This window comes from Micropterus dolomieu, linkage group LG22, assembly GCF_021292245.1.
Source record: "Micropterus dolomieu isolate WLL.071019.BEF.003 ecotype Adirondacks linkage group LG22, ASM2129224v1, whole genome shotgun sequence".
Lineage (NCBI taxonomy): Eukaryota > Metazoa > Chordata > Actinopteri > Centrarchiformes > Centrarchidae > Micropterus > Micropterus dolomieu.
This window is the reverse complement of record NC_060171.1, coordinates 18808673-18820722: the sequence shown is the minus strand read 5'-3', so window position 1 is coordinate 18820722 and position 12050 is coordinate 18808673. Positions and strand designations below refer to the sequence as shown.

Sequence of the window (12050 nt, the reverse complement as noted above, 5' to 3'; positions counted from 1 at the left end):
AGATCTCTCCTGAAAATCGAGATAGAAAACAACTGGAATGCTGTAGTGCCCAAGGGGCCCTTTCCAGGTAATCCTCTTTGTTAACTGATAAACACGAAGTTTGTGTCTCTAGACTATATTCACTGTCAAGGGCCAGTCCCAAAAGGCAGGGAGAATTAGACTTTTGGTGCATATCTCCCTGGCATCAGTATCAATGACCAGAGAGGCAACAGAAAGGCAACACTTTGAGAGCAAGACTATGAGTTAAAACAACCAGATAAAAATCAAATAAACACACTGTCGTCCCACTTGCGTATCAACCTCAGCTGCATAAACACACACTTACGTCTGCAAACATTAACATATGGCATCCATCCAAGTCCATTTGTGTATATGTGTAAGCGTGCATGTGCATAATCCGTGAATGTGTATATACTCGTATGTGACAACGTGATGACCCTGACCTCACCAGACAGACAGTTTCAGACTGCAGTTGACTGAAAGGTAAGCTATTCTCTAAAACAATACATGGCTGAATGCATTTCAGCTTAGTGACACAGTAATGGAAAAGATATACCTTACATCACCTAACTTGATGGCAAGTCTGTCTCTATGATAATGAGCTGTTCACAGCAAATAGCAGAGGTTGTTAGGATGTCTCAAGTGACTCCAAGCTGTGAGTTTGCATGTCTGGGGATTTCAACAGTTACTGTGTATGGAGCACTATCTTTCAGGGGCTGTGGGGACTCTTATAACTGCTGTAAACACTTCAAAGTCTACCTAAACAACCTCTCAAGTATAGTAAATGGCTTGAATGGCTACAAAAGCTGCTATTTATTTATTGTACTAAATTCATTCTTGGCCTTGTTTTTCCATTCTATATATAATTTGCACATTGTATTATGGCTTTTCACGGCAGTGTACCTTTCGGGGGGCTCTGGCCAGATTGTCAGGGTCAAGCAGGTAGATGTGATCCTTGGCTCCCAGCAGAAGACGACCTCTCTCCTCATCCAACAGCAGCGATTGAGAGTGGAGGCCATCGGAGGGGCCCAAAAACAGAGATACACTGCCAGCTTGCAGCAGTTCTGGCCCAGAGAGAGTGACAGACAGACATGGAGACAAACAAAGAGATTAATACATCCCTGCAGTACAGTGTATGCACATACGTAGCTTACATTAAAAAATTCAACATCTAGCATTGCATTACAGTACATTGTTAAAACTATTTCAGCAGGATTATGCTGTCAAGCTCAGCTTATACTCTGCGGTTCATTCATACCGAAATCCCGAAGACAAGCACTGGGTTTCCTCTTCTAGAGAAAAACGTGTCTTTGCTTGACTTGAAACTCCCTAATCCTCTGTGGTTCAACACCTTGGCTACACTTGCTGATAGAGAAGAGATACAGTAGCAAATTATTCGGCCGCACTCCCAATAGATGGTGGTATAGTTTAAAGTTTATAGGTCCATTTCGGGTAGCTGAATACTGACTACATTTTCAATTCAGTACTGTGTCCTTGATCTCCTTGATCTAAGGAAATCTCTTCTATCACCAGGCTCTTTTCAGTGCGCCAGTATAGCAACATGCCTTGAATAAACACTGGCTCAATGCGGGGGAGTCCTGTGGGAGTCACTCTGAAAGGATTGACATAGTGATTACCCTCTTGGTGTGAAGGATTGGAGAGGTTACCAACCTTCAATATTTGAATTTCTAGGACCCCTCCACACCACACAATACTGCTTAATACCTCCTCCTATACACAAACTCACATAGCACCCCCACATGCTCATATCTCTCAGCCATACACACACACACACATCATGCCCTGCAGCAGACTAAACCTTACAGAGAGATTAGGCCTGCTAGCCCTTGGCTAACGCTAATCTGCTCTGTAAACACACCGCACTATGAGCCCATTGAAACTGCCTGCTTAGCTGTTGGGGCTTAGCATAGTCTTCAACACCTTTCTCCAAAGAAGAGCGCCCTCAACCCCCTAAACAACTCTTGATTAGACCCTCTGCTGGAGCTCTGAGGCTCTCTCATCCACACATTTATTTAAGTAAGACATCAGCACGCAGGCTTGCTGCCGACAGATTTAGGCTCTGCTGATCGACTAGTTTTAAGCTCTATAATACTATAATGTCTGCTATTGTACAAGTGCACACTACGTAACACAGGATGAGTGAGGTAACGGTAATGCTGCAGCATCACCTTTTGTCTGAAGACAAAAGTGAAGACTTGAAATGTGACCATGAAGTGGAAATACGCATTACTGTAATGATGCTGCATATGCATATGTGACATGTTACATAATTTAAGCATCATTTTGAACAACATTCATTAAAAGTACTTACTGAGCATTGTACTCTGCATGTAAGATAGCTGAGATAAGGCCGCTGTTCATGTTGCATGATCACAGCCTTGGCATGCCATTAATATGCAGCATAGGATGTTCTCTCCATGGCTTCACAGCCAGTATCAAATGTTAAGTCAGTAATAGTGATAAGAAACAAATAAAGATGAGCTCAAGAACAGTCAGATTTAATGCACTCAAATATGTTCACTAAATGGAAGTTAGTTACTGAGCAAGAAGAAGGAAAATGTCCTGTAATATGTTATTCTACTGCATTTGACTAATTAACAGTAGCTTTTTAATAATATAGGCTACAAGACTAAGGAAAACATTTAAATCACGACTACACACATAGCAGAGGGCCACGCTGTCTATGTTGATGTTGATGAAACCTGAAGTCCAGATGTGTTTTTCTGAGGAAAGTCAGTGAGTTTGGAGTAGAAGTAGTTGTTCTGGAGGTGTTCACTCAATCAGGGATGATTTCACTTTGATCATTTCACCCTTCACACATTGAAACCATGCTTCCACTGGAGGATGATGTGATGTGATGTTTGAATAGTGATTACTGCTGGGTGGCGTTGCTTTTGAAGAGTGTACACTGACGAGATGATGACACGATGTGTGCATGCCGTGTGCACTGGGTTGGGGAGGGATTTTGTTTTTGATAGATTCCTCTTTGCAAAGCCAAGAGACACACCCCAATAGAGTATCATAAAATCATCTCAGAAATATGGCTCCATTAAAACTCAATCATATATGAAAAGAACTGGTTTGGAACAAACATAAAATGAGACAGACCGCTGAGCTAAATACTAGCTTAACTGCTGAGTAAACACTGTCCCTAGCAATCATTATTCCTTTAGCTACTTACATATATTTATGTTGGACATTCATGACATACATGTGTATCTATTTCCAGCTATCCGGGGGTTTTGGAAGCCTTTGACCAGAAGAGAGCTTTTGGAGGCTGAAGTCAGAGTGAGTTTACTTTTAGGTCACAGTGGGGATTCAACTTTATAGAGCAAGACTGAAGTTCATTTGTGTGGTTTCTTGTAGCTGATTCATAGCATGAGGGATGGATACTTTGAAGTTAAGTTTGCACTGGAGTTTAGAATGGGTTTTAAGGGGAGCAATAATTTAACGTGCCCCTGGTGGCACAAAGCAAACAGACTTAGTTGACACAAAACTAAACACATGGGCCCAGTGCACATTGCCAGGACCGGCTAATAAAACACACAACAGATTGAACGACAATTTCCTATGGACCAAGATCAACATCAAATGCATGTTCTGCGTGTGAATTAGACTTAACAGGACCGGACTGGACTGCAACAAAGTTGTATTTGATTAAAACTGCAGGTTTATGTAATAAGGATACCTACATGACAGGATTAAGGGCTTGTGTTCGCGCTTTACAAAAAGTGACCAGGGTTCATTCATGTACGCATCAAACATGACAAACAGAGAATTATGATGTGGATTAATGGATCAGTAAGTGAGTTCTAAATCTCTCACTCTACTTTACAGTGATGTTTGAAAGACCATTTACTTTAACAGTGCATCTGAGTCTCCTAATCTCTCTTTTCATATTTTCCTCTTGGCTGTGTGCACAAAGCCACAAGAGGAATAGAGACAAGTGGAGACAAAATGTTACAGACAGAGAGAGAGAGAGAGACAGAGCTAGACATGGCCTTTGAAGATGCATACTGAATGGCTGAAATGCTACCAGGAAAAAAAAATGGTGAACATAACAAAACATTTGAGGGAATCATAGGTGAGTTAACGGAGTCATATATCTCATGTCGCTTTAACTATAACTCGAGCTAGTGGAAGTGCAACAAAGTGTATTTTGCTATCAAGACTGCCCTGGACACATACTCTAAAATTTGGACATGTCAAAGCAAATGTAAATATGTAACAACAATAAAATGAGCAAACAAATCAACACTATTTCAGATCTTACCTCTGTGGCTGAGTTTGACCCTGGGGACACTTTGTTTGATGCTTGCTCCAAAAGGGAGGGTGGCCAACAACATCAATCCCACTAATGGGACCCCTGAATGGGATAGTACCTTAATCCTCTTCCCTTTGCCGCCATAATTACTGCCAGACGAGCAGTGCAGAGTCCCAGTGCCATTCAGACGCTGATTAACAGAGAACTCTGTCTTCATGGTATGTGAATTGGTCTCGTTCTGTTTTTACTCCGTCCTTTTCTGTAACCCTGGAGGGAGACCGGAGAAAAGAGTCAAGCTAGGGAGGAGCAATCATACGTAAGTGTGTCTGTTTGTTCATGAGTGTGTGTGCAATCTCATTTAACTTCATGCAGGATATGTACCAGGTTTCTGTTGTGACTATTCAGCTGTTTCACCATGGATTCCTACAGGCATGTCACCTCTCTTTACCCATCCTACATCAGCTGTTGCCTGTCACTGGCTTTCCTTTTGTGTCGCCTTTAAATCTGTTTGCCCAAAACAAAGGTCAGGCTAACAAAACATTCACATTGTGCCATCTTTCACTCTGCCATGCCTCTTTCAGTTTCTCTCTGTCCTCCATCTTCTTTTGATGTGGATAACTCATTTAATCCTTTAGCTAAGTCATACTTGCCAAGAGTTTTAGCATTGGCTGATGGTCCTGTCAGGTCCTCCTTTATGTCCAGTAAAAAATGGGCCATGTCCTGTCTAGGACTTCACAGTGCATTAAAGAGGCCTGTAGCACAGACATTAATCCACCATCAATGAAAAGTGAGCCATATGAGTGAACAGTCATGGGAACACTCACTGTCTTTTCTGTCACTAATAAGCAAGGACAACGTGAGCGATACGCACTGATTTGACAAAATTAGATTTGTGGCATTGTGGCAAAAACTCAACATTTTTCAGTTATGGTCAGTAGGGAACTTTAACATTTAAACATTGGAAACATGCAAATGTGACAAAGTTTCAAACCCAGTCATTTTGACCAGGCAAAGATCCCGCTGGGATTGAAAATTTGTCCATTTAAATAAATGTAATGTTTGGAGCTAGTGGTAGGCATTGAGAAATAAAACAGGAACTAAGCTTTAATAAAGATTTCTTAACATGAAGAGCCTGAACAACTACTTATATAGCAAACAATGATACTTTAAAACCAGAAAAGCTACATGCTAGATATTGATGAATGTTCATTCTGATTACTTTCTTAATGAATTGTTACTGATTTACCCTGAATTGGGTGCTAATCAGTACAATTAAATGCATATTAGTAGTGTGTCTGTGCTACCTTAAGAAAAGTGGTGCATGATACCAAGTTGTTAGTTGGAATGCATTACCTAATGATAACCTTGCCCTAAATTACAATTGTTGTTTACGTAGTGCATCATCCTACCCAAGTACCAATGGGGTATTAACAGATTTATTAAACCTGCATTCCTGCACATTGAATCTAGCTAATAATTAACCCGACAATCGATGAAGAAATGAATGAATGCATTAAAAGAATGTTTCCCCCTTTAGACCTTATGGCTACATCTCTCTCATTACTTTCCCTCCATCCCCATGTCAGATAACACATATCAACCTGTCTTGCAGCAACATAAACAATGTCAACCTAGATTAATCAATCCAATGTGAAACACACATCACATATCTCAAATACTGAAACGAAGCATGTTGCTTCCAGTTGGAGCAATTGGACAAACAAACAAGAGAAGACACAATCACCTTTTGGGTGTCTATGCAGTGCCTAGGAAATGATATACAGTGAGATTCTGAACGCATACATTCATTCACTCCTAATAGATTTGCCTTGCACATTAAAATGTAAAATGGCATGTTGGCAGACAGATCCAAGCTGTAAAAGTACAACTCATTTGACATAAATTATTTTTCATGTCCAGTTTTGTAATCTGGTGTTCTGAGTTCATTACTGAGAATAGGGGCATGGTGGCTCCCATCCAAGCTCCCTGTAGTTTTAAACTGTAGAGAATTAGACTCTGATAAACAGATTGCTGTTTATCTAAGATGACAAATTGAGGCACCTTCACACCTTCAGGGTTAGAAGTACAGATATGGAGCTGTGTGTGATGGATGGGCAATCAGCAAACAGAGAAAGTGAGCAGGTTTAAATCTGCGCAGTCTTTGCAGTTCTTGTGGGCGACAGTGATTGTGCTGGGGCTCATCATCCCTACAGTGTCTTCAGGGGAGCAGTGACACGATTGCACCCATGTGAGTAGTGTTCAACTAATGTATCTCTCTTCACCGCTTGAGTGCCAACATCTATCAGTAGTACAGGCCTGTGCAGCACCCCTCTAGAAGAATACCCCCAAACAATGGAGATAGCTCAAGTGTTAGAAGAGGAGCATTAACAACTCTCCATCTGTTGAGAAAAGGGTGATAACAGTAGACCATCATGCAGGAAAAGACATAATATGTGCTGCCAGTTGGTCAATACTTTGGAAAGAGTGAATAATGAAGATGAAAAGAGAGATGAAGGAAAACAGGGAGGGAATGGGAGGCAAAAAAGAGAAGAAACAGGCAGCTTGTGCCATGTGGGTTAAGCTAACACCCTTATTTCCTGGCGGCCAGAGTCCCTGTTGTCTTTGGCAGCATGGCCGGCACACGGTGCAGGGGGTGATGGGAAACAATCCTGATGGCAATGATGACAGATTTAAAGCTAGCAGCCAATATGGTGCTGCTGGCTTCTGATCTCAGCCCAACATATAGCATTTTAGAAATGACACCACCTCAAATATATTGGCTTTTTCCAGTTTGGGCTCAACATCAAACAAATACAGCGTTTATGTGCCATAAACAGGGACAACAGATGAAAATTAGCCTGTTGAGCTAACTCTGGCTCATTTACAGTTATTTTACTGTTGATTAATGAGCACTGTCCCTATCAAATACAAAACAAATAAATGAAATGAAAATAAAACAGCCATTCACCAGCAGCCAAAAATCTAGAAATAAAGATGCTATATAAGAAATTTAAAGCAGCTGAACTGCAGAAGTTGTCAGCAGACATGGGGAAGGAGCAGATGGTGGAGAACTGCTTTGGCCATGGGCATTCTCACACAGAGACCACCCCTAATGAGGCATTTAGCAACACCCAGGTGCCCTGTAGAGTACACTATTATCAAACCCCTCCATCTCCACAGGACAGAGTGCATTAGCACAGCTATTTGTCTTTATTCCCTGACCACAGGCATTGACCTGGCAGAACAACATAGGTAATTGTTTCTAGCTCTCAAGACATTAGTTGTTTTTCTTGGCAACAGTCAATCATCTTTTCTTCTTTTTTTTAACCTCGCATTTAAGCAAGCATGCAACTCCCCTGTGAGTCTGTGTGAGTTCATGTCTCATCGGAAAAATACAGGACAGCCACCAGGCCACACTGTTTGTGTTTTCGCTAAACACAATCTATAAAGCATATACAAGGAGCATTACATTTTAAAGTTGTTCTGCAAAATATAACTCCAGTTATAGATGACAGTAAAGAAGAAAACACAACACTGTTCAAACACAGACAAGCACCGCTCTTTCTCTTATTTCACTTTCCTTAACAAGCTGAAAGACTTCTAGAAACAAAGTAAAATAGCACTGTCAGCTCTGTGTCCAAAGGCTACTATAAAAACAAGAAATATTAATCTGAAGGGTCCAACATCTGTATTTTTTAACTCCCGTCTACATGCATTGCCTTAATAATGTTCGCACTACACACTTAGTCCAGATCTCACTGTGTTAAACTATATGCTGAAAATTAACTGTTGCCAGAGAACAAGTAAATTTAAAACATAAAACACTGTTTAGATCTGTCTACGTTCATTGTATCATGAATTTTTCTGTAATTTGTTTATTCAGGTCATAAAGTAAACATCAAGGCAGCAAGCTGTGATTCATTTTAGATTTTAAACATTATCCCACTTATCTGAGTGAAACACAGTATGTATCAGCTCAGCATGTGTGCTTCTCTTGGGAAATTACATATCACTCCAAAAAATGAATGCAAAATAAATTGCCAAAATATTCCCTTACGCACAAAATTTAATCATCCAAACACAGTGATACAGACAGAGGTGGGCTTTGAAGTTGAAAGTGCTTCAGTAAATTAGTCTTAAATAATGAATGAATGCATAGTACAAAACATGTTAGGTAAGGATATCTAATACCTCTCCATGGACAACAGGGATCATTTGATCCCTTGCCATTAGGAAAGTCTGTATTTCCCGCAGCCGTTTACCTTCTAATAAATCCTATAAATCAGAAATCCACAGGCTGTCTGATAACAGAAACTCTCACAGAACTAAACAACAGTGGAGTAATGACAGTTAACTCCACTGCCCAAGTTACAGAGTTTATGTGAGGATTTCTCAAAGCGAATCACTTACGTCCAGTTTTGCCCCACACAAACGCATTCACAACACCGCATTAAAAATCACGGACATCTCATGACAATCACGCTTTGCTTGAAACCTCGATGCACGAAATCAATGAATGGTTATTCCCAGACGAGAGGACATTCCAGTGGAATTCCTTCCGTTTTGGAAGTGAAGAGTACGTCTGTGGGAAAAACCAAAGGAGATGGATAAAATTCCCAGAGGAATGAACCCTGTCTGTCCACGTTTTGTCCCTCCCTAAGCTGTTAAATTCGCTTTATGTTTAATGTTGCCGTTTAATCATCCATTCTTTGTCAGTGGAAGACAAGAGCCCACAGCTCCACTACTCAGCTGCATACAAGTGAGACAGTGACTGCCACTGTCTCACTTGTATTTGGTTGAGTAGTGGAGCCAAGTGGAACCAACGGGGCCGAGAAGTGATACTGGATCTGTGGTTGAACTTTTTTAACTGGAGACAATGGAAACTGAAAAACAACAAATGGAAACAAAGTCAAGCGGCTATTCAAAACTGGGAAGCAACCATGTAACTGAGACAAGGCCATATAGATAAACATATGAACATATGTGTGTGTGTAAGCTAATACCATACTGAGGTAGGCAGATGGGAGCCACAGGGCATGGAAACAGTGACTGACAGATGTAAGTGCTCTCACTTGTCTCCTGATGGCCTAAGGATACCAGGGTCCACCCATGTATGCTATGCAACAACTCCTCTCAAGAGCATTAAAGTCTTCTACAAATGTGGGAAGCAGCTCTTTTGTTCAGTCCTGAGAATGCTTTTGTTATGCGGTTTCCCTCCACACCAGTCCAGTACGGACAGAGGAAACATGGAGCTGCAGGGCAGGCAAATCCAGCCGGGTTGTCTGCCTGCATGTCTTTGGCACCTAGCCGTTGTAGACTTTCTAAACATACTAACATAACATCACCACTGCAGTAAAGGTGCCATTGCTGCTTTGTCTGTCCGCACCAAAGGATTCTGAAAACATGACCATATAAGGCTAGGCTAATGTGCAACATGACTTCAACTGTGTTTTAATAACACTTTCCACCCAAAACCTGTTGAGTTTTGAGAAAGCACTCTTTCAGTTTTTAGTTTTCATCACCATCCAGGAGAAAGCCTCGGCATGAACTGCATGAGGTTGTCACAGAGCGCAGGAATGGTGCTATAGGCTCAAAACACAGCTGAATATTAAGGCAGTGATTTTTAGGGTAATGCTGGATGAGTCCAGACACGCCATTCAGAACTGGAGTGATTTAGAGCACTACGCAGCATGGGTTTGTGTTGATACAGTGAACAAAGGCACCCACATAACCGACCAGGACCCTTCAACCAGTCACACATTGTAACTTCTTATCAAATCCACTTTCCCAGTCATACCAGAGCACTCACTGAAATGAGATTAGGATACAGTTTCATCGGCAAAGTGTGTTGTCACGTCTCAAAAGTGCCTTAAAAATCCTCAAAGCCAGCTCACAAGTGTACACCTCCAGGCTGTGGTTTCAGCAGTCCTCAGCCTGCCCCATCTCCAGTCGAGTGAACCTGTGACTGCCTGTGTGCACAGCAGTCTGCATTAAGCATGCCTGGCAGACACCACCTCAGTGATTGGACGGCGTTGCGAGAAAATCAGACAAAATGTTCTGAGTTGTCTTTCTGTGGCCCGAAGCAGAAATCATTTATTTACCTCAGTCATGCTGATGGAAAGCCCTGAAACACTGCCAGAGAAATCAATGTCCACACAACTCCAATCTCTCCCCCTCTCTCCGCCTCTCTTTGACAGTTCCTTTGCCTCTCTCACAACACCCCCTCAACCCAAAGCTCCTTGTAGGGAAGCACAGTAAGAGTGATACTTGAGACAGTTAGTTATATAGAGAGATATTTATTCCCTTTATGCTGCAAAGTAAACCACAAAAATACACACATAGCAGTCAGCTCCATAAGAAAGGAAGTACGTTCACTGCTGCATGCTATGTACTGTAAATCCGCAATGTGAATATTTTGGATCAGGAAAATTAACCAAGCTCGGTTACTTGATGTTGCCCAGATGCTATCAGTTATCATTAAAGTGTGTCGATACATCAGGCTGTTATATCGCTCAATGTGTGCATCTAGTCTCATTCAATTTGAGGGTATATGGAGCTCCCACACTTGCCCCCCTCCTCAAAAAAACAGCCTAAACACTAATCAAACACAGTTGGCACCCTAAAATTCTGCCCCTCAAACAATTTCTAATACCTCTCTAGCTCTATATATCTCTCAGTGGTGTGAAATTAAATATTAATGCATCGTGACACATTGATTTGAAGTTGCAAAACCAGCTGCATTGAAAAACGGGTTTAAATACATTAAAATCACATTAATGTGCTTTTATTCTTCAAAACATTTTCAATCCATTACTGTTTTCAGTTAAGATAGACATCTCTTCTGTCTGATAAATAGCATGTTAAACAGAGATTGGCCAATTTTAGGATTTAAAGGATTACTGTACATGCTCCTTAAAGGTTGATAAAATTCTTTACAGGATCATAAACTCCTTTCAAAATCCACTGTATTATGTGAAAAGTTAGTTGTCAGCATGCTTTAAACAAGAAGAATTTTAGAATCAGAATTTCTTAAACTTGGGGGCACATATTAAATACTAGTTTTGAAGGGTTGAATTTTGACACTTTAAACTTTTTGCTCTGCAGAACATAAAGTTGGAGAAGTTGTCAAAAACATCAAATAGCCTACGTTTCAAAATACTAAAAGGAAGGAAGAAAAAAGTCTTCAAAGACATAAAGTCACATGTCTAAATCTACAAAATGTACTGTGTCAAACATTGAGCAATATAACAGCATGAAGTATCGACACACTTTATTGATAGCTGATAGCATCTGGGCAACATCAAGTAACCGAGCTTGGTTAATTAGCTACTTTAATGCAACAGATTGGAAAGGCAATAGCAGAGTAGCCACAATACCATAAACTAAAAAACAGCACCGCGCTGTACCTGATAAAGAGCTCCAACTTTTGTAAGAACTGCATTAGATTTACATTATCGTTGTTTTTGCGTGTTTCATCTTACCTGCGCACTCAACTCTGCCTCCTCTCAGAAGCAACACATGCCCGCACTGTGGACCGCAGCGTCACTCTCCTTAATTGCCTGGCGCACAGAGAAAAGTAATAGACTTCGTCCGGACCAAAAGAAAAGAAATGGAATACTTCCCCTAAATATGTCCACTCCCCTTAATTGTAGTTAAACACACACTGGCGCTCTTGAACTCTTGGTGCACTCTCTCTCCCTCTGTCTGTGTGTGTGTTTGCGCGCGCGCGCGCGTGTGTTTTGGTGGTTACTCTGTGGCAGTCCGG

General features: G+C 41.1%; 1 protein-coding gene across 3 annotated transcripts in view; it reads right to left on the bottom strand.

Annotated features, from left to right (window-relative positions):
- sema3d (sema domain, immunoglobulin domain (Ig), short basic domain, secreted, (semaphorin) 3D) overlaps positions 1–11850 on the bottom strand; it is a 32706-nt gene extending 20856 nt beyond the window's left edge. The window contains exons 1-4 of one of the 3 annotated variants that reach the window (XM_046038102.1): positions 11767–11824; positions 4667–4789; positions 4295–4552; positions 904–1064 (exon numbers count right to left, since the gene is read on the bottom strand). In XM_046038102.1, the coding sequence (XP_045894058.1) occupies positions 904–1064; positions 4295–4502 (369 nt within the window). In that variant the 5' untranslated portion in view covers positions 4503–4552; positions 4667–4789; positions 11767–11824. Of the gene's footprint in view, positions 1–903; positions 1065–1258; positions 1324–4294; positions 4553–4666; positions 4790–11766 lie in introns of those variants that run through there. The other 2 variants (XM_046038103.1, XM_046038104.1) reach the window with 2 other exon arrangements.
- Positions 11851–12050: the final 200 nt, after the last annotated feature.